The sequence below is a fragment of the Erythranthe guttata genome, chromosome 8 (assembly GCF_056151865.1).
Source record: "Erythranthe guttata isolate IM_541 chromosome 8, IM_541, whole genome shotgun sequence".
NCBI lineage: Eukaryota > Viridiplantae > Streptophyta > Magnoliopsida > Lamiales > Phrymaceae > Erythranthe > Erythranthe guttata.
In genome coordinates, this window is record NC_142540.1 from 9424860 (window position 1) to 9447388 (window position 22529).

A 22529-nucleotide genomic window follows, 5' to 3' on the forward strand; every position below is an offset into this window, starting at 1 on the left:
TTATCCATAAATCAACACAATTAATTAATAATTAAATCAATGCCAGCAATTTATCAAGACAATAATCAACAACAAATTAACGTGGACATATAAATCATTAAACAAATCAAAAAACCTCTAATTAATAATAACCAGAATTGAGAACTGCTGCATTAGAGCAAATTAAAGAATTAACAGCAATTAAAAGGGAAAATAAAATGAAACCGTTGGCAGAACACAATGGAGAAGCTCCGGCGGCCGTTCGATTTCTCGGCTCAGTCCTCGTTCTCTAAGTCCTCGTCTAAGATCCAAGTGGGGCCTTCAAACACTCACGGTAGCCACACACACGCACACACACAGTGTATTCCAATGAAAAAACCAAAGAAAAATGAAACCCAAATTCAAACCCTAATCTCACCGGTTTACCCCTAAAGAAGTAAGCTTGAATTCATCGAAAAGATTCGAGCTTTTGTTCTAAAAAAAAGGGTTCTCTCTTTCACTGTATTTTTTCCTCTCAAAATACACAAAGTATTCTCCTCTTTCTCGTCGTCTTTTTTCTTCGTCCCCCACACAAAAAGGGAAAAGGGTGCACTTATACGCCAAAATCATCCACCAAACTCACGAAGAATCAGGCAACAAATCACCAAATTTTGTTGAGGATGAGAAGAAAGATTTGTTGAGAGAAAAAAGGGGCAAATTTGAATAATCAATATGCTGAAAAAAACAAAACACCAAGATGGAAAAAAAAAGAGGTGAAGAGAGAGAGAAAGGGAAAACCTAGTGAGATTGGGCTGACTTTAATTTTGAGCTCAAATTTTGTGGGTTGCTCGTAAGTGGGTTGCAAAGTGGAATTTTAATAGGCCATTCACAAAGAATTCATTTGGACCACACTCTACAAATCTCCACCTGGCCCAAATGGATCATTGAGACCTTTTTAGGAGAAACGAAGTCATCATTGCCGAATGACACTACCTGTATTTAATTTCTTCTCCGGGCGGATACCCAACAGTGGTATCAGAGCCATGGCCCAATCTTAACCATGTGGTGGAAATTGCCGGAATCTGTGTGAAATTTCCGGAGGTCTTCGGTACCGAACAAAAATGGTGAGCTCCCGGTGCCCAAATGGCAAGCGGCTCGACGAGCTCCAGGTAGGAGGCTCGGTGTTCCTTTGTTCGAGGCTCGGTGCACTCTGAAACAAAGACGGTGTGAGCCCCAGGTCCAAAATGAGGGCAGGCTCGGTGGTCCTTTATTGTCCGACTTATGTGGTCCTTTGTTCGAGGGAAGGATTGTTGAGGTGCCAACAATGTCCCACATCGGTTTAATATGGGAAAGATCACTCCTTTATAAGAAGAGGATAGCAACTCCATTGGTATGATGCTTTTTGGGGAAACCCAAGAGCAAAACCAGTTGGGCCCGGCCCAATCTGGACAATATGATACCAATGTGGAGTTTGTGCTATCCCGACGGGATCCAACATCCCAGATCGTTTTTTTTTTTGTTTTTTTACCCCTCTTTGGGGCATTTGTGTAATAACCTATATGGGTCTCGTTCTGTTTTTTTATTACCATTGTAGGGGTACTCTTTCTCCTTGTGTAGGCCCTCAACATTTTAACGAGGCCCCAAAACTCTTATGATTAATGGAATAATAAAATCTTCTGGCAAAAAAAAAAAAAAAAAATTGTTTGAGACAGTAATATTACTGTCTACTGTATTAATTAATTTTATTGTCTTGGCTTGCAATTTTGCTGTCTTTGACCGTAATATTATTGTCTCCGACCGTAATATTAATGTCTCATGGAATAATATTACTGTTTGGGACAGTAATATTCATTATATTACTGTCCCAAACAGTAATATTATTGTCTGAGACAGTAATTTAGCAGCCAAGACAGTAATATTAATTAAAATATTTTTTTTAATATAAAATAAAATATCAAAAAAAATAAAAAAAAAATCAACGTCGGAGACCAGCAATCAACGGCGGTTGACCGGCCAGAAAAAAAATTCAGGAAAGAAAAAGTTTTCAAAAAAAAAAGTCAACGTCGGAATCTGGCTGGAAAAATAATTCAGAAAAAAAATATTTTCTTAAAAAAATTATTTTTTCAAAAAATTATTAAAATGGGGATTAATATGATATATTTGTTTAAATCCGGGGTCAATGTGTAATATTGAGAAAGTTAGAGTATAATGGATGGAATTGATAAAAATTATATTATGAAGGGTATTTTAGACTAAAGACATGAAGATGAGTTTATTTGAAAGACTATTTTTTGTGTGGACCAGTGTGCATTTAAGTTCCTTGTCATATCTCTTTGCCATTTGATCTTAATTATTATTCGGTAAACAAAGTCAATCTTGTTTCTATTATGTATAATGTATTAGACTATAATGCCAACGTCTGAACTCCTCTCAGACAATATAATTCTTCAGAACATGCTGCAATACATTTATAAATTTCTGAAAGCTTATAATAAATCTAATAATTTAACATAAAAGATCAAATATATGAACTTTATTTTTATTATATTTAATTATATTAATTTCGTTTTTCCAATCCTTCGTCCCTATTTTGGTTGAATTGCAGTTTACCATTAAAAATAGGGGAAATGTGGGATAACCCCCTACTTTTCAAAATATATATGAGAAGGCCCAATGTTTTTTTCTCTCTAAGGCAAAAACCCAGATTCTGAACTTAATTAGGTAGACCCCCCTGAGGACATAGGATATGACTATTTTACCCTTATTTTCTGTTTTACTGGGCAAGGATATTTCCTAACGGTATAGAAGGAAGCAGCTTATTTTTCTCCCTCTCTCTCGGCCTTGTTTCTCACGGTGATTTCTCTCTCTCGCTTTCTCCATCTCAATCGCTTCCTTATACGATTGGGTAGGGTTTCAGATTTTTGGGTGTTTTAGCGTGAGTTGCGATCGAGGTTCAACTTTCTCCATTTCAATCGCTTCCTTAAGGTTGGTTTTTTAAATTTTTTTTACAGAGATTTCATGGCTCGTTTTTGTTTATGATCATGATGCGCGGCTGGGTGTTCGTTGATTTTTCAATTGTGATTTTGCGTTTTCCTGTGTTTTTGTACAGTTTGGGGTTTTTATTGGTCAATTGTGTTTGTGTTGATGCATTTCGATATTATATTGTTTTTTGATTTTTTTAGAGATTTGTAATTATATATACCATAGTAGTCATGTTTAGCATCGTAGACCTGTTGCATATACATAATTGTGTCGTTTTGATTTTTTCAGATATTTGTATTTGATATATACCAGAGTAGTCATGTTTAGTCATATACATAATTGTTTTTTTGAATTTGTTTGTGTATATTTTTTGATTTGTATTGGTATACACAAGAGTAGTCATGTTTAGCATCATAGATCTGTTGCATGTCAGGATAGTTAAATATATGTTACAGTAGTCATATACAGTACTTTTTGTTTACAGGGCCAGAATGTCTACAAATATTGTACTAATAATGAGGTTTGGAGAATTATTTGGTGTGAGAAAATGTGTTACTTCCTTTGGATTTCAAGAGTTAGTTGGATACGTAAGGGCCAAATGGGGCTCGTTTCACCAGAACACCATGTCTCTCACGTATACGGTTGTTGGTCATGGGGAGGGTGTGTTGTGTGATGATGACGATGTGTTTTACATGCTGTCGTTAGCGCGCGAGATGTCTCTTGATCGTGTTGAAGTGAGTGTTAAACAAAGAGAGGGAGTTGTTCCTGATGTGGTATCAAGTGTATCATGTTTGTCTAATCGGGCACAACTGCATGAGGAGGTTGCGTTCGAATTTGGTCAAGGTAGTGGAATCAATCACTTGCAAAATGCTGGAATGTGCGGTCAAACTCAGTTGATGAGTGCTAACTGGGCTGATTTGATCAAGGATGTTGGTCAAGTTTTTCGTGGAGGTGCTGTGGAGTTTAGGAAAGCTTTATGCATGTATTCGGTGGAAACTGGATTTGAGTTTAGGAAAGCTTTATGCATGTATTCGGTGGAAACTGGATTTGAGTTTACATACGTTAAGAATGAGCGTGTACGTGTCACAGCTGAATGCAGACACAGGACAGTAAAGAACTGTATGTGGAGGATACACGCATGCGCATCAGTTGAGAAGGCCAATGGTTATTTTTATATAAATAAATTTGAGAAGCATCACAATTGTGGATCTTCTTTTGGGTCGTCAAGGCAGAATAGAATGACGTCTGACATTATTGCTAGTATGATAGTTAATTTGGTACGAGCGAAGCCAGACATGGTTGCTAATGATGTTGTTGTGGATATGAAGCTGAATTATGGAGTCGACATTAGCTATTATGTGGCTTGGAGGTCTGTCACGGCAGGGAAGCAACATGTTTTTGGTGATGATACTAGTTCATACTCACACTTACCGTCGTACTTCGAAGAACTTGGTCGTACCAATCCGGATAGCGTTTATAATCTTGACATCGATGCAGATACGATGAAGTTTCGACGTTGTTTTTTTGCTTTTGGTGCATGCTTGTCGGGTTTTAAGTCATGTCGACCGTCACTCTCCCTGGATGGAACATTTCTGCACAACAAACACAAGGGCATTTTGTTAACTGCAATTGGGCAAGATGGTCATAATAGTAAGTTTTTGTACCTTTTAATGTGATTTATGACTATATATGACTATATATGACTATATATGACTATATATGACTATATATTACTAAGGCTGTTGTTGTTTCCTTTTTTACACAAAATTGTACCCAGTTGCATTTTGCATAGTTAGTGAAGAATCTGATAGCAATTGGGCTTACTTTCTTACTCATTTGAGGGTTTGCATTGGAACGGATCGTGTGGTGACGTTTTTCTCGGATCGCAATCACGGTATTTTGGATGGGGTCAAAAATATATTCCCTGATTGTCTTCATATATACTGCTTGTATCACATGCAATTAAATTTGTCAAGTAAATGTAGAGGTTGTCCATCTGGTTTTCGAAAGAAGATGGCTCATTTGTTTAATGCTTGTGCCTACGCTCCTACGAAATCTGAGTTTGATGTGCATATAAAGGAGTTTATAGAAACTGGAGGTACAAGGATTAGAAATTTTATAGCAGACCTTCCGTATAACAACTGGACTTGTGCACATTTTGAGGGGAATAGATATGGGCAGATGGCATCTAGTGTTGCAGAATCGTGGAATATGAAGATTGGCGTCATTCGTGGTCTGCCTATTACAGATGTGGTTGATGGTCTTAGGAGTATAATGATGGTGGAAATGTTTGTAAGGGCAGAGGAGGCTGCGGTTATGTCAACTGTACTTTGCACTCCCATTCAGGGTGCTGTTAATAAACTAGTACATGACAGTAGAGTTTTGATAACAAAGAGGGCATCGGAGTACATTTACGAGGTGCTTAGTACTCCAACAGCTGTTGTTGACATTCGCAACAGGTCGTGCACGTGTAGAGCGTGGCAAGTCAACGGTCTGTCGTGTATACATGTTGCGTGTGTTCTGTTCCATAACAAAAATGATGGTTATGCATATGTTGACTACTATTACACTGTTGAGTGTTATAAAACCACGCATTCGCACAATATTTATCCATTTGTCAAGTCAGATTTTGATGGTGATTTGCCTTAGGTTAGACCTCCAGATTATCATATTCGGTGTGGCAGGCCGAAGGTGAAGAGAATTCCTTCGAGAGGTGAGAAGGTTAAGAGGAAGATAAAATGCAGCTCATGCAACCGTATGGGCAATCACAACAAGAAAACGTGCAGGAGGCCTCTATGAGACTTGAGTGGAACAGAAATGTGTTTCAATTTCTTTTTTTCTTTTTTTCTACCGCCTTGAATTTGTGTGGAACATAGGTTGTGAATTTTTTTCTTGAGTTTCCAAGTACATGATCTGTTTTTTTAAGTAATGAATTTCGCTATTACTGATACATGTAAGTACAGTTTTCTGTGTTTGGATTCTAACACCTGCAGTCACTTAGTCATATGAGTATTTACAACTACGGGGTCTTAAATAGTCATATGACTATGTGACTATAGGTAGGGATGGCAGCGGAGCGGGTACCCTCGAAAAAGTGCAATACCAGAACCATTACCATTTAATATAGCTCAAACCATGACCATACCAAACCCATTTAAAAAGTTCATGGAAAAACCAGAACCATTACCGCGAATATCCGGGTACCCACGGGTACCCATCTACCATTTAAATTACGGTAATAAAAAATAACTTTGGGTCCGATAACGTTTAAGTAACTCTCAGAAAAGAGGAAGAAAAAAAGAAAAGAGAAAAAAATATATCCTCCCTAAATTATTTAATACTTTATTTAAAATTTTGCCAAAATATCTTTTTTATTCATATTTTGTTGAATTAATATATATATATATATATATATATATATATATTAAATGGTCGGGTACCCATGACCGTGAAGGTAAAACCAGAACCATACCAAAACCATGACGGTTTTCTTTTCTCTTACCAAAACCATTACCAAACCCTAATGGTTTCGGTAACGGATTTTAAACGGAGCGGATACCCGCGGATAGCTAGCGGTTCGGGTTTTTTTGCCATCCCTAACTATAGGTGACTATGTAGTCACAGGTAGTCATATTGTCATCTGACCTAAAAATATAAATTATTAATAAGTAGTCATTGATAGTCATACGACTTTGTGACTATAGGTGACTACGTAGTCATAGATAGTCATATTGTAATCTGACCAAAATATGTAGATCATAAAGAAGTAGTCAACGATAGTCATAAGACTATGTGACTACCACAATCGCTTGAATCATCTGCTTGTTGGGGTGAGTTATTTACCTCATGCAGCGGTGCGTTTATGGGAATGGCGGAGATGTTAAACTTCCTTGCTGTGTTTTCGACATACATTTTCTGTGTACATGAATGAATTAGATATTTGTTTATTAAATAGGTAGTGGCTGGAAATAAATAGTCAGTAGTTGTTTACCATGTCGGTGGCGTCAATTAGGTATGGGTCCTTAAGACCTTTGCGAGGATGTAATGAGTTGTAGAAACGCCACTCATTTGAATTTCTGTCCAATATTAACAATGTCCAGTGGTTAGCCCCGATTTGAGGATTACCGTCGGAGTGTAATGGGAAGATGAGGTATCTATGTTTGCTAACTTCTGCTGGTATGCGGAATGTTTTATTTTTGGACTGCCTCAACGATGTCTGTTTGAACTACTGATTAGTAGCCACGGGAAAACATATACTTCTTTTCTAAAAAAACAATTACAAATATATTATCGACTTTGTACCAGTAGCATGCTGGTGAACGTCATGCTTGTTCCTTTAAGCGACTCATAAACGCTACCTTCAAACAACCCTGCAGCTTGCTGATGTCCCAATATCTCGCAGTAAGCATCTATAACCTGTGATTGTACAGTGTTATTAAATTTGTGTACATAATGTGGGCAGGATGGTTTGTACAATGTTATTAAATTTGTTTTTACCTCGCCCGAAATATCTTCATTTCTGAGGATGATAAAGATGTCGGCCATCCGAACATGAATATTGCCATCTGGATTCTTCCACACTGTTCTACTGCATTTATAAACATTTTTGAAGTATGAATAAGACATGTGATTGTGCAGTCATGGGTAGTCATGGGAAGTCATATGACTATATGACTACTCTTGACTACATATATGAATAGTCATAGAGAACTAGTACCATAGTCATGTAGTCATATGACTATATATGACTATATGAAGTAGTATAATATTTCATATAGATGACTGGATATATGACTGTAGTTAGAGTTTACTTACTTCCCATGCACTATTTCATCTGCCATTGTGTTTATTATTGCCTTGTCTCTCGCACTCATGCTGATGAATGGGTTGAATTTTTTGTATCTGAAATCTCTACGTGCTTTCTTGGTGCTACGTGGTGTTACTTCATGCTTTTTTGACCTAGTACGTTTCCCCACTGCAGATTTCGGGTCGTTTAGCTTGGCCTCGATATCTTCCTCACATATCTCAAAGTCGCTGTCCGAATGAATCGGTGGGCGCACATCAAGTGCCTTTGCATATTCTGCACAATTAGCTTCCAACTCGGCTATCTTTTCATCCCTTTCTCTAATTTTCTCAAGATGAGTTTTCTCAGCTGATTTTAGGAGGGTGATTTCAGCTTCCAAGAAGATTTGGGCTGCTGTGTGCTCAGGCATGTTTGTGAGTGAGATATTTTCTGCTTCAAGCTCTTGTGTCAGCGACAAAGGTTTTTCGGGTTGTACAGTTGTTGTAGCATTTGTCAGCTCTTCAAGACGTTTGATGAGGGATTCATTCTTTGCCTTCAGTTCTGCATTCTCTTTGATTTTCTCTTGCAGCTCACTTTGGTTGGGTTGTGTTTGGCTCAAGATATTGAAAGACGGCCCATCAGCATTGCTAAGCGCGACCTCGTCCTGTAGTTTTGCAAGTTGAAAAGCGACATGTGCCTTTTCGTCAACAAGTACCTGCTTGTCGTTTTTTAGCATGACTATCTCCATCTGAAGTTCTTCTACGACAGCTTGCAGTTGCGACACTTGGGCCTCCTGTTCTGTCCTTTGTTTTGTTTCTACCTCCAATAGCCTCTTTGTTTCATTCAGCTCGCTTGTGATCTTGAGTTCATCTGACGACTGCTGCTTTTTGTACCAGTTTTTGATTGGGACATTCTCGTCAGAATCAGAAGGAGTGGCAGAATGAACACTAGCATTGCTGTTGTTGTTATCGTTGTTTTGTTCATCGTTTGCATCATTGCTGATATCGTCCAGGACCAAGTTTCCATCTAAGATTTGTTGTTCTTGCTCTGTTGGGATCAGCGGATTCTCAGTGACGAGTTGTGGATCGATATCGTTCATGTCTTTGTTGCTCAATGTAGATGCAAGCTTGGATATATCCCACCGCCGAAATCTTGGAAAAGCAAAATGAGCCAGCGGAGGCACGATTGCTACATGCTCACACATCCAATACTGCGTAAATAAACATAAACAATTAGTCATATTTGTGAATGTACATTACAACAAGTGACTATATGTGAATGTACATGACAGCATGTGACTATAAGTGAATGTACATGACAGCAAGTGACTATAAGTGAATGTACATGACAGCAAGTGACTATAAGTGACTGTACATGACAATAAGTGACTATAAGTGACTATTCATACTTACCAGCACAAGTGGTATGCAACCATGGACTTTGTCATGTTTTTTTGCTGTGTGGATTTGCTTAACCAAGAAATCCGTTATCCCCCTGGTCCAGTTGAAGTCATTTGTTTGGTCGATATCATCGCAGTACTTGAACATCCACTGTTGAGTGTAGATATTACACTCAATACGTTTACTTTACGTGGATCTTTTGTTTAGATTTAATTATATTTGTGCTTTAATTGATTGATTTTGTGTTTTATAGGTGAAAAACGAGAATTAGGTGTCCATGAAGGAAAAAAGATCAAAAAGAAAAGAAAAAGTTGTAAATAAGGAAACAAATCAAATTGGAAGAAGGAATCTCGCCACAGCTTTGACAGTGTCCACGATTTCGAGCATATCTCTCTCATACGAACTCCGAATTAGGTGATTGTGACGGCATTGGAAAGCTAATTTCAAGGGATACAATTCTTATTTACACAACATTCCAAAATTCGAACTCTAACATGGCACAAATTGACGAACAAATCGTGATGCAGGAAAGTGGCGGAAATTGATTCCTATTAGGTTTCCACTACTTCCTTATCAATAAAAGCCTATAAAAGCAACAAGTCTCTACACCATAAGCACGAAAATTTTACACCAAAAAACACGAAGAACGAAGATCAACGAAGACTCAAGAATAGTTTTTCTTATTTCTTTTATTTTTATTTTTTTTATCATAAGAATTACGAGTAGCTAAGTTTTTAATCTAGGATTTTATTTGAACCCTATGTGGTAATTCGAACCTCTTTTTCTACTTTTATGCAAGTTTAAATTCCATGATTATTTCTTCTATTTTGATCTTATTTAGCGCATGAACGTAGCTAATTTATGTTGCTATTGGTTATTGTTAGAATTGATTGACAGATCGTTTTAATAATTAGAACAGGGATAGAAGAGCCTTCGAGTAGTTTTCACCGGATGAGTGTGTCAATTGCATGTATTATCGTAGACATATAGATAATACCTTAGGTAGCCGTTTACGAGACTTGTTATTTAATGCTTTATTTATACTAGGTTTGCATAGACATATAGTGAATCTTTTATGAATAATAGACTTATAATACAGCGACAGCTGGTTATGAGTAATTTCGTGTCTTGGGTTAATAATCGGGAATCATAACTTGCATGATAGGGAATTAATTTGGTGAAGAATTATCGCATAGGGGGAAGATAAAATCCTAGATCCGTTTTATATTGATATTTTCTCGTGTTTAATTGCTTTCTTAATTAGTTTAATTTATTTAGTTAATTAATTTGACAACCCTGCGTAGGCTGGATAAAAATCGTAATTGTTAAGATTTGGTACTTAGGATTAAATAATTTGCGTATTCCCTGTGGGATCGACATCCGACTCTCACGAGTCTACTTTACTACTTGTTTGCGATACGTACACTTGCGTGTTGGTATTTAGCACCCAACATCAACCAAGCTACGATTTCAGCTGAAGTGTTGAAAAGGACAGTTGACATAAGGTGTAGGATTATTAATCTGACCACATCTTTAATGTCTTCATCGTCATCGCTATCTATCCACTGCAGAAGCTGGTGTTTCAAAGTTTTTTGGTGGAGCGATGGGTGTGCGGCAAATCTTCGTGCTGCGAGTCCTTGTTGCGGCTTCCTTGACCAGTCAAAAGTCATTCGTGTGTTGCCAGATTGGATGCCAAAGATTAACTTGCAATCTTGTGGTGTGATTGTAATATTTTTGCCTCCTATATGGAATGCCCTTTCTGTTTTGTTGTATGACGTCATTATTTTGAAAGTTCCATTCTGTGTGCCTGCGACGTCATCTCTGCTGAGTTTGTGTTTCGCGAATGGTAGAACGAGATGGTAGAATGGGGTACGGCGAAGACATGCATAGTGAGGTGGTCGTAGGTGTATATCTTCGAAGAAGGTCACGATTGATCGCATGTTGGCTCTGTATTGTGTCCATTTTCCCTTCTTACGTCTGACTAATTGTTCATTTGTTTCAGTATCTGCATAAAGATGTTTTTATATATGTTAGGGTGTGAACATGACTGCTAATATGTAATCTTGAAAATAACACTCACACACAAAACACACATGAGGTAGTAAGCAGGATGTAGTAAGAATGAATGTGACTACATATGCAAATATGACTATGTAGTACTACCCATGAAAACAACACCCACACACAGGAAACACACACAAAAGATGAAGGATGTATGTGACTACACATGAATATGACTATCCAGAACTAGCCATGACAACAATACTCACAACAACAAAAAACAGCACAATTGCTTCAGCAAAGGATGGATGTGACTATAAATGAAAACAACACCCACACACAGAAACATCACAAATGCTGAAGTAGAGGATGGATGTGACTATATATGAAAACATGACTATGCATTACTACCAGTGACAGCAACACCCACAAACAAAAACAGCACAAACAAAACAACATCCATGAATGTGACCACATATGACAATATGACTACGAAGTACTACCAATGAAAACAACACCCATACACAAAAAAGCACAAAATTTGTGGCATGCATGAATGTAACCATATATGCAAATATGACTACGAATTACTACTAATGGAAACAACAACCAGACACCAAAATTGGATACATGACTACGGTTTTATCACAAATTTGTGTATTTGAAGTAGTGAGATGGTTGAAGTAGGGTAGTACCTGTTGATAGGTTTTCGGTATGTGTCATTTTTTCCTTTCGATTACGGCCTGGAAAAAAATGTTTGAAGGGGGTTTTAGGTACCAACGGAGGGGGAAAACAAAGTATATTGTTGTAATGTAGCCATAAACTTACGTTTTGCCGGTGCCTTCTTCGCCATTGGTAGAAGGTGACTACTGTTGGTGGTATACGATTTTGACGAGCGGAATTTGACTAGAATTGCGGTTGTTTGGGTTGCTATCGACGAAGATGCCTAGCCTTCCTCGGTTGGGTTGCCGTTTCCGGTGAATCTCCGTAGCGAGAAGATGGGTGCGATTTTTGCAGAGAGAGAGGTTGATTTTTCCGGTGGTTTTTTGGTAGGTTTTGTTAGTGGAGGGACGATTGATTTGGGAATTGATTTTGAATTTTGTGTAATTCCGTATATGGGCTGGGTTTGGGGTTCAGGGGTAATTTCTGGTTTTTTTGGGCCAGGGGTGTATCTCAAAGAAAGATTTTTAGGGGTGGACTTATGCCTATATATTTTACATTCTAGGGGTGTATATCTAATGGACCCTTAAAAATAATAAAATTCAATTTATTACAACTTTCATTCAAATTAAAACACGAAATAAAATTACATTACAATAAAAATACAGTATTTCAAGTTAAAACATTACATAGAATGAAAAAACAAATACGTATCTTTTTGGTAAAGTTTCTATTGTTGGTATATACATGGGGTTCATTCCACACCCTACACCCGGTGATAAATATCGGATAGGTCTTTTGCTGACACGTAGTATATTTAATTATTTATTATATATTCTCCCACTTGGGTTAACGTGTAAGGGTTTTAAAAAAATAAAAAATACACGTGTGACCAGGAGAACCACCCAATATTATATTTATCACTGGATGTGGGATCGAAGGAGCGATAGATTGGTTATAATTTGCAACTCCCAAATAACCAACCACCTTCTACAAAATCACCGACCTCCGTTCTTTGCCAGTGCTTCTGTGTTTACTGTTTATTGAAACAAAAAATACAAATTAACAAACTGGATATATTTATATTCTTCCTCCGGCCACTTAGCTACATGATTATCAATATGTTATACTTTTGGTGGGAAAAAAGGAAAAAAATTAATTACAATGACAGGATAGTATTTTAAGCTGGTTGATTAGAAGATGGGGGCGGCGCCGGAGATGAAAATAATGGTGGGGATGGAGATGGAAGTAATCGCAGTGGGGGTGGCGGAGGAGATGAAAATCGAAATGGAGGTGGTGGAGATGGTGGAGATGGTGGAGGTGGTGAAGGTGGCGGAGGTGGTGGAGATGGTGGAGGTGATGAAGGTGGCGGAGGTGGCGGAGATGGTGGAGGTGGTGGAGATGGTGGAGGTGGTGGAGGTGGTGGAGACGGTGAAGGTGGAGGAGGTGGTAGAGTAGAATTTGAAGGTGGTGGTGGGGGCGAAGGTTCAGGTGAAGGGGGTGGTGGAGACGGCTGAGGTGGTGGAGGTGGGGAAAGTGAAGGTGGTGGAGGAGACAAATTTACATAAGGAGGAGGTGGAGATGGTGGTGATGGTGGTGGTGGTGGTGGAGGAAAACCGTGTACATAAGGAGGTGGAGGTGGAGGAAATTGTAGTGGTGAAGGTGGATACTTATAAGGTGGCGGCGTACATGGTGAACGTGGTGGAGGAGACTTGTATACATAAGGCGGAGGATGTGATGGAGATGGTGGTGGAGGGGACTTGTATACATAACGAGGTGGTGGTGGTGGTGGAGGAGGAGACTTGTATACATAGCGAGGTGATGGTGGTGGTGATTTGTAAACATAAAGAGGTGGAGGAGATTTGTTCATATGACGATGTGGTGGAGGTGATCGGTATACATAACGAGGCGGCGGTGGCGGTGGTGGTGGAGATTTATATGCATAATCTCCTTTCTTCTTAGCTGCTACAATATTTGTAGCTAATACAAAAGCTATAATTAGGACAAATACTAATCGAATATGCCACAAATTAGTTGCCATTAATTTTGGCTCAACACCTCTGCTATAAGCGTTTCTGCTTTGTGTTTATTCATATAATGATAAGGGAAAACCCTTTATATATAAACACATAGATATATATAAATATATATTATATTATTGGAATCATTATATATTCTTACTAATTATAAAAAGGTAATTAATTAGGTAATGGGATTCCACTAATTAACCATTTGGAATAAACTAAGACAAGTCAATGTGAACAGATGTTCAATTCATTAGGATGAGAGATGGGAAAAATGTATCTGGCAAATTTTCCTTAAATAATTTGCTTAAATAATGCAACCACACATACAAGTTGATATATATTAAACTTGTCTTGTATAAACATAATATATATATATATATATATATATATATATATATATATATATAAGGGCTCGCATTTTTCTATTTGAATTCCTAGAAACAAGTAATATGGATAGATATAGAATAGATTGCAAGTGATGGTGTAGGATCTACACCCTCAAAAGCTCCTTCCAAGCCCAACTTCCTTGACCGTCGGAAAATCCACAGAACATCGGTCATTCCCCAGAGAAGATGAATCCGACGGATGAAGAGAATAAATTTAAAGAGAGAGAAAGTTTGGAAGAGAGTATCAAAGTGTTTTCATTCATTTAAATCGTGACACTAATAGGGTGTTTACATTCATTTATATAGAGGGTTTCTAATTAGACATTTCCTAATTTAGAATCTCTTTATTCGGATTGATTACATTGATTGTTCATCTTAATTTATACGTTCCCTCTATCTATTTAGGAAGAGTATCTCCGAGTCTTCTGCTTCTAACGACTCTCGTTCAGCTCGCCACCTATGACTTCATACTACTCTTTTTATGCGAGCCGAGAAGTAGTAGTGAACTTTATCCATGCGAGCTATATGCCAGCGAGCTCTATATGTTAAGCTCTTCGTCGGCGAACATCTAGCCTGCCTTGGTTCTTGTCATTCATTGGGTTTTTTGCCCAATAATCCTAGTTTTGAGGGTCCGGCCCAAGTATGCCAAACTCACCCTCATCATCTACTCCCCCATCTTCTATAGTGGACCGAACAAAGTGGTTCACTGGAGAATATAAATAGAGGTTCGAAATTCAGAAGAAAAATCTAATAACCGAACTCTATGAGAGAACCAATAAGTAAAGACCATATAGGTCAAATGAGCTAGGACTATTCAAGAAGTCCAATAAGCTAGGACCATGCAAGAAATTCAATAAGCAAGGACCATTCAAAAAGTCCAATAAGTGAGGGGATCCGGTAATTGAAGACCATAAAGTAGAAGACCAATAATGTTTTGGGGGTCGGCTCGGTTTAAGAGCACGGCCGATCACCACCGGGATTTTCAACCCCATAAATAATATAGTTTGGGGGGTTAGCTCGGTTTAAGAGCTCGGCCAAACACCTCCAGGATTTTCAACCACAGATGTTATATATATTGGGGGCGTCCACCAGGGCGTTCGACCATTGATTTTGATCATTGAGGATTTCGAACCGAACATTGAGGCTATGACTTCGAACCGAACATTGAGAACTTCAAACCTTTATTTTGATCGCATGTGTTTATTATTATGCACATGGGACGGCTTAATACTGGTTAATAATTAATATTTTGTGGGCGGAGGTAAGCCCCCTAGGAGTCAAGATAACCCTCGGCAAACAAAAAGTTTCAGGGGCGGAGATAAGCGGAAATAAGCGTCGAGGGAGTCGACAACCATGAGCGAACGATTTTTGTTTTGTTAAGTAGCGAACACATTAATATCGAGCTCCAATAGATAGTGGAGCTGCAAATACATGTGAGCTTGAGCATATTTGAGTTTAAGAAAATAATAAAATTGGAGCTTCGACTCATAAAATGAATCAAATAAATATGTATTTCATGAAACTAAATTTCAACGGACAAGATGCAAGCTTAAGAAATTATAATAAATGACAAGCTCTCTATAGATAATGCACACTTCAATAAAGGCGAACTCATAATAATTGATGCAACAAATAGTTTTGTGCGTAAGAAATTCGAGCTAAAAAGTAAATAAATATGAACTCATAGAAAACGCACCAGAAGCATATTTGAGCTATTAATGCGAGCTTAGCTTATTCGAAAATTTTATGAAGTGACGAGTTTAAAAGACTCGTATAATACCTACAGACATTATACTCAGTGGTGGATCCATGATTTTTGCCAAGTGCATATCTTTACCACCTCAACTAACTGCCTTTTCTATGAACTTATGTATAACAGTACAATTTGTTTAAAATTAAGGGTGTGCAACTGCACAACCTAGACCATAGCCAGATCCGCCACTGATTATACTATTGCATGCGGCCAAAGAATATAAATCGAATTGCAGCTTCTTATATCATGTATCATATTATGCGGTGAACAATAATTTTCATAGATGATGACACTAGGTGATCTATGAAAATTATTGTTCACCGCATAAATTAGACATCTAAAATCTCAAATTCATTCTAATGCATTATGTATATCAGTCAATCATAAATTATACCGAAGCAAATCTGCAGACCCAATAATTAGCAGATTAATTATTCAAAATATTTAATAGAAATCTTCAAAACATGCTATCATGTGAGCTCAAAACGCATTAATGCGGAAAGAGTAATATTGAGTTTGAGTGTAAAGACACTTATCTCCAAGGGAATGGCAGTGGATGGATGCTATGGAGGAGAACGTGGGCTCGATCAAGAAGATGATCAAGGTAATGGCAGCAGCACTCCAGTGCAGGACAGACGACGTCGTCGAGCCACGACCATTCCCACCCTGGCCTCGTTTTGACGGAGCATCTTCCTCCAGCACGGCCGCAGAAGAAGTTGCACGAGCGGCAGCCACCACACTGGTGAGGCCCGTCTGGGAAGAGCACGAGCGTGGACTTTGAGAGGACGAGGACTCAGCTATCGATGAAGACCATGACATCTAGGGACGTTGTGTTTTCTATCCCTTTTATTTTTTATTCTGCTTTTGAGCATATGGACTATGCTAGCGCTAGAGTTTGAGTTTGAGGGTGGTGTTTGTTGAACCTCTTTTTTTTTTTTTTTTTTTTTTTTTTTTTTTTTTTTTTAATTTCGTTTTTTTGAGATAAGTCGTTGGATTGATATTTCGTTTACGATGTATCTTTGCTAGAATTTGTTTTTATTTTATTTTATTTATCTTATTTTGATTTGGTCTTTTGCATGCATATCATATAATTTAGTTTCGTTTATGTATTTCGATTTCCGTAATTGTATTATGTTTGTCACATGCATTTCATTCAGGATCGAGTGTAAGTTGCATTTCCGGGTTCTATTGAAGCAAAGCAATTAATGAATTAGTATATGGGCTAGTTGATTTTAAAATTAAACTTTTGGATAACTGGCTAATTATAGATGAACCTTCCGACTGTATTTTTGCAACTTGTGTGGATAGCCTTTCGAATCCTTTCCGATTAAGCTTGAGCGCACTTTTCTGAGGGGTATAATGGTCTGAGGTTTGGGGGGCGAGTTAGAATTGAATTATGTGTTCACGATTTCCAGTTGTTGGCTAAAAGTTCTATCTATGGTCTTTACGTTTTTTTATGTTATTCTGTTAAATATATATATATATATATATATATATATATATATATATATATATATATATATATATATATATATATGAAGAAAAAAGAGAAAAATAATAATTTGTGGTATTGTTGTGATTCACGCTCTGATTTCCCCACCTTTCTGACTCAAGCTTAACCCATTGGGTGCACCTCGTCGCCTAAGTCTCTCGAGCTGTGGGGGTTTCTTGGACTAAAGTTCGATACATGGGTCAGGGAGATACAACAGTGGTGTCGAGCCTTGCACGAGTCACGATTATGCCCGTTTAAAAAAAAATGAAAAAATAAAAAAATTGTGATGAAAATCACCAAAAATATTGTTGTTATCATTTCTTATATTGAATAAATAGACCTACTTATGCCCAACTCGAGTTTTTGAATTTCAGAATCAAAACTTGCTTTTCACCCACATTTCTACTCAAAACCCTCGATAATTGTGTTTATTGTTTAATTACGGATACTTGAGTCTATCTTTCATTTTGGTGTAGAAACAACTAATTGCGTCGGTAGGAAAGTCGAATACCTTAACCCGTATGCCATTCTAAGATTTTAAGTTATCTAGCTCGTTTTATCTTTGGAATTAATTGCAATGCTTTGACCAATCCGACAACTTTGTGGGTGTGTTGTCCTAAAACCCTCACGAGACACAACTTGTCCTTTGGGGGTACCCAGGGGTTCAACGGCTTGTTGCATACGCTAAATGCAATCGTGATTCCCTACGTTAGTGGCCTAGTATAGTTTGTTGTTTTTATTTCATTTTTGTTGTAGTTTCAATTTGATTTACTCGGGACGAGTAAAGATCTAAGTTTGAGGGTGTGATAAGTGTTCGTTTTGCACGATTTTTGCTTATCAAATCTTCGAGTTTTGGTCTTCGTTCGTCCGAGTTTCGGCTTTATTTGTATATATTATTGCGTTTCTTGTTTTATTTTTTTTTCAGGGTTTTATTAGGTATTTTTGCCGAGTCTAAGCCATTTGAAAGCGAAACCGAATTTTCAAGCCAATTTTGGGGGCGAGAAGACCCAGATCGCGATCTGACATCTCTGGATCACGATCTGGGGGGTGTCACAGAACGAAAATGGATCAAGACCCAGATTGTAACACCCCACATATTCGAAACCCTAATCCCTAACAAAAATTCCATAACCCGAAAATTCTCACGTAGGAATTATTAGGAATCTATTCACTTTATTAACTTATGTGCCTTAAGTACCTTATTTGCTTAGACTATTAATCCTTATATGCCGATTTGATTATATGCCTTATGTGGTAGGAATTTATTGAATAAATATGTGCCAACTTTATTTCGATAATTATGTGCTTAAGTGGATTAATTATTGATAATTATGTGTTAGATTAAATTATGTGACTTATGTGTATAATTAATATAATTATGTGATTTCATAATTTAATCATAATTACATGCATAATACATGCATATATACGTACATGTATGCATACATATATGCATATGCTATGACCTACTCTAGACTATAGGTATATGTATTTATATATGTGTGTTCGGTTTATGTGAGTAAGAGAGAGAGAGAGATTAGTGATTTTTTTATTAGAAAATAAAATTAGAAAAAAAGATGCACACTTGTACACTTGGCAAAGAGTGAGGATTTACACTAATCCTACACTCAAGCATGCTAAGTCATCTCAAGAGACACTCTCATGTCTTCTTCTCTCTCCACCTATACCCCCACTTGTCTTCTCTTCACCATCACCACCGAAGCACCACCTCCTCCATCGGCCAACACCTCAAAATTCTTCAAGAAAAAAATAGAGAAATCAAAATGCAAATCCCCTATATAAGCTTCACCCTTGAATATGCCAAGAACACCATCAAAAACACTTGCCCTCTTACGGGAGATTTAAACTCCTCCCAACTTGATATCAAAGCTCTTACATTCTCCATTCAACTAGCTTGGTTCAATCTTGGAGCCACTTCTTGAAGGAGGTAACATTGTATCTTTGTGTTCTTCAGGCCTGTTCCTGAGAATTCGGGGGCCCTAGGCGAGGTTTTACAGAACAACTGAAAAAAGGGGCCCCTATTTGATAAATAATATATTTTTTTTATTAATGGGTGTTCGAAATTGAATGTATTAAAAAAATATAAATAATATTTTCTAAAAATGATGAAATAAAAGTTTATGGGGGTTCGGGGGCGGTGCCCCCGAAATATTTTTTGATATGTATGAATATAAAGTAGCTAAAAATGTGGAAAAAAATTCAAAATTAACAATATAATTTGTTGGTTCACTTCCTCCCGTGACGTATAATCTTTATAATCTTTATAGCAAATAGACTTCATAAATATTTATAAACTTGAATACACTAATGAATATTGATTCTTATTTTAAAATAAAAACAAGTAATTAAGACATTATAAATTTAATATTTAGGGGTCCCAAAGTTAAGAAAATTGCAAAAATATCTATTGATCATTTAGCTTAAATTTATTTTAGAACTGATATTCCAAAATATTATATATAATATTTTTTTAAAAATAAGTAATAATATATAAAGTGTAAATAAAATAATTTGGGGGCCCCAAATTTTCGTAAAAAATCGGGGGCCCTAGGCGACCGCCTACTTCGCCTCCCCTCAGAACCGGCCCTGGTGTTCTTCATCATCTTCATCCTCCTTTTCTTTCTTTCTCTAAAAACCCCATTTTCTTTTGAAGGTTTCTCTTTCTTCGGCCAACACTCCTTGATAGGTAAGAAATCTCGAATTTCTTGCTGCAATCGAAGGGTATCATAGTATGGAAAAGGATTTTTGAAACTACCTAAAAGATTTCTTCACTTTTCGAAAAAAAATTAGGGCTTTTTGTGTAAAATCCGAAATTTTGTGCTAATCTTGATATTTGTGTTCTTGCATGTCTAATCAATGTTATAATCTGTGAATCTAAGCATTTTGTGTTTAAAGATTTAATATTTCGAATTTTCGGGAATTTTGGAAAAAGAAAATGAGTTTTCAAGATTTTTGGGGTTGCATGTGTAGATCTATGAATCTTTAGGACTAATCTGCAATTTCTTGAAATTTCAGCATGAAAAATGTTTTCACATTTAAAATCTCAGTAGAAGAAAGTGGAATTTTGTTATTTTCTATTTGGCCATAGTTTGGGATTAATATTTGTTGGAAAAATCATTTTTAGCTTCAACACTACTTGCCGAGTATTTTTATTTTTATAAATCCGATTTATAAGGAACTGCAAAATCCTTTTTGCATCTGTTCATTTAGTCAGTTAGGTAGCCTATAATTAAATTTGAGAATTTTAGACTCCATTTGCTATTATTTCGAAATTTTGAAGACCCAGATTGCGATACACATTTCTGGATCGCGATCTGGCATGGCGGTGGGCAGTTCCCCGAGGCTGCCAGATCGCGCTCCAAACAACCGGGCACACCTTTTGAGAAAGATATTTTGTTTTGCAAAGCTTCTTGAGGAAGCTTTGCATTTCACTATAAATAGAAAGGCCCTTTCATTCTTCATTCCTTCTTCGACTTTTTACGGTTTTCAACAGTTCTTCGCGAGAATCATCAACGGGGGTTTCGACTTGGGTTTTTCTTACGCAATTTCTTTACGTTTTGTTCTTCATTTCCTTTGTACATTCTTTTGCCACTATGTTTGTTATGAACTAAGAACATTTTCTTCTAGGGTAATGAAGCCTTGTATATATTGATTTCGATCGTGATTTTCGTTATCTATTAGTCGTGTTTCGATTTCGTTTATGTTTTCCTGTATTAAATGCTTCTGATTGTATGATCAACTCTCGGATTGATATTCAATAGGAATGAACTCGAGAGAGGATTTCTTGTTTGAAGTTAGGAAAACATAGCTCGGGGTATGGAAACGGAGACGTGTGGGTAGACTCTAACTACACTGGAGACGGGGTTTAGAGTACATTAGCGTCTGGGTTAACGAATAGGAATGTGACATTAGATAACGGATATGTAGATCGTTGTTGATTGTACATAGGTGGATTTGGCCCTAGAAGTCCCCTTTGAATCAAGTCCCCCCCCCCGCGTTGAGTTGTCGTTACTTTATTTATGTACATTCTATATTTGCATGTTTACGATCTTGCATTCTTTTAAATTAGGGTTTTCTCACCATTCCAAATATTTACGATCGGCTAGATAATATAATGATAATATAATTACACTACTCAGCATGTGAATCTACAAGGTCCCTGTGGATCGATATCCGGAACCACTCTTGTGCAAATTGCAATACTGTATACTTGCGGTAATTTATACGTGAGGAAAACGCGTATCATATATCTCCTTATTTTAATAATAATCTTACAATTTGGGGATTTAGTAGATTTTTGTTTTAAAAAAGATATGAAAAAAAGTTGGTTGTTCAACTGCTCAACCAAAATAATGTGGAGTTTGAATAGAAACATAGTCGAATACATTGATTTTCGTGATCTATAGGTCAAGAAGACTTCTCATTCACATAGTAAGCAAAAAAAAATCTCAAAAGTTTTCAAAAACATGGATTTCATTGATCCATTTCACTGAACCCTTTTTTTTCCTTTTCCATTTTTTTTTCTTGCTAAATTTCGAGTAAGTGAAATAATATTTTTTTTGTGGGTCATCAATATCATTGTTGTAATGCTTTTCACTGGCGTGATTAATCTTTGTACAACTTTCTTCAATTTTTTTTGTAATATAATGTAACACAAAGAAACATCTATTACCACCACATGTGATCATATTCGTAACCTAGAAAGATAAAATTGAAATTGTAACTGAAGAAAATGAGTAAATTAACAATATTGGTGGTGAGGTATATATTAACCCTAAATCCTAAACATGTCAGCCAAAATAATTAAAATTTTGTGAAGATTTTACAACTTCATTTCATTTTTTACTCTTTCCGAAATGACTTAATTATTCCACTTGGCACTCAAAATATAGCATTCGGCACTTTGCACCCACGAAAAAAAAATAATAGCACTTTACACTCTCAAAAGTTAACTAATTACTCACAATCCACCCCAATAATTTTAGTAAAATTCTCTAAGTAAATTATTTGTTTGGTTGATCTATAGTAAAAAAATATGTATATAATTTGCAGAAATTTGTTAAGCA

The 22529-nt window shown here is 36.8% G+C and overlaps 1 protein-coding gene across 1 annotated transcript; it reads left to right on the forward strand.

Annotated features, from left to right (window-relative positions):
• The first annotated feature begins 4953 nt into the window (after positions 1-4953).
• Positions 4954-5739, forward strand: LOC148768476 (uncharacterized). The gene is made up of 2 exons (XM_088821227.1): positions 4954-5511; positions 5590-5739. The coding sequence occupies exons 1-2, from the start codon at positions 4954-4956 to the stop codon at positions 5737-5739; spliced, it is 708 nt and encodes a 235-aa protein (XP_088677353.1).
• Positions 5740-22529: the final 16790 nt, after the last annotated feature.

Bases quoted from the DNA above. Each gene is read 5' to 3' on its own strand.
- LOC148768476 (XM_088821227.1), top strand. From the start codon at position 4,954: ATGGCTCATTTGTTTAATGCTTGTGCCTACGCTCCTACGAAATCTGAG. The intron at 5,512-5,589 runs GTTGAGTGTTAT...GATTTGCCTTAG, and splicing joins ATGTTGACTACTATTACACT to GTTAGACCTCCAGATTATCA.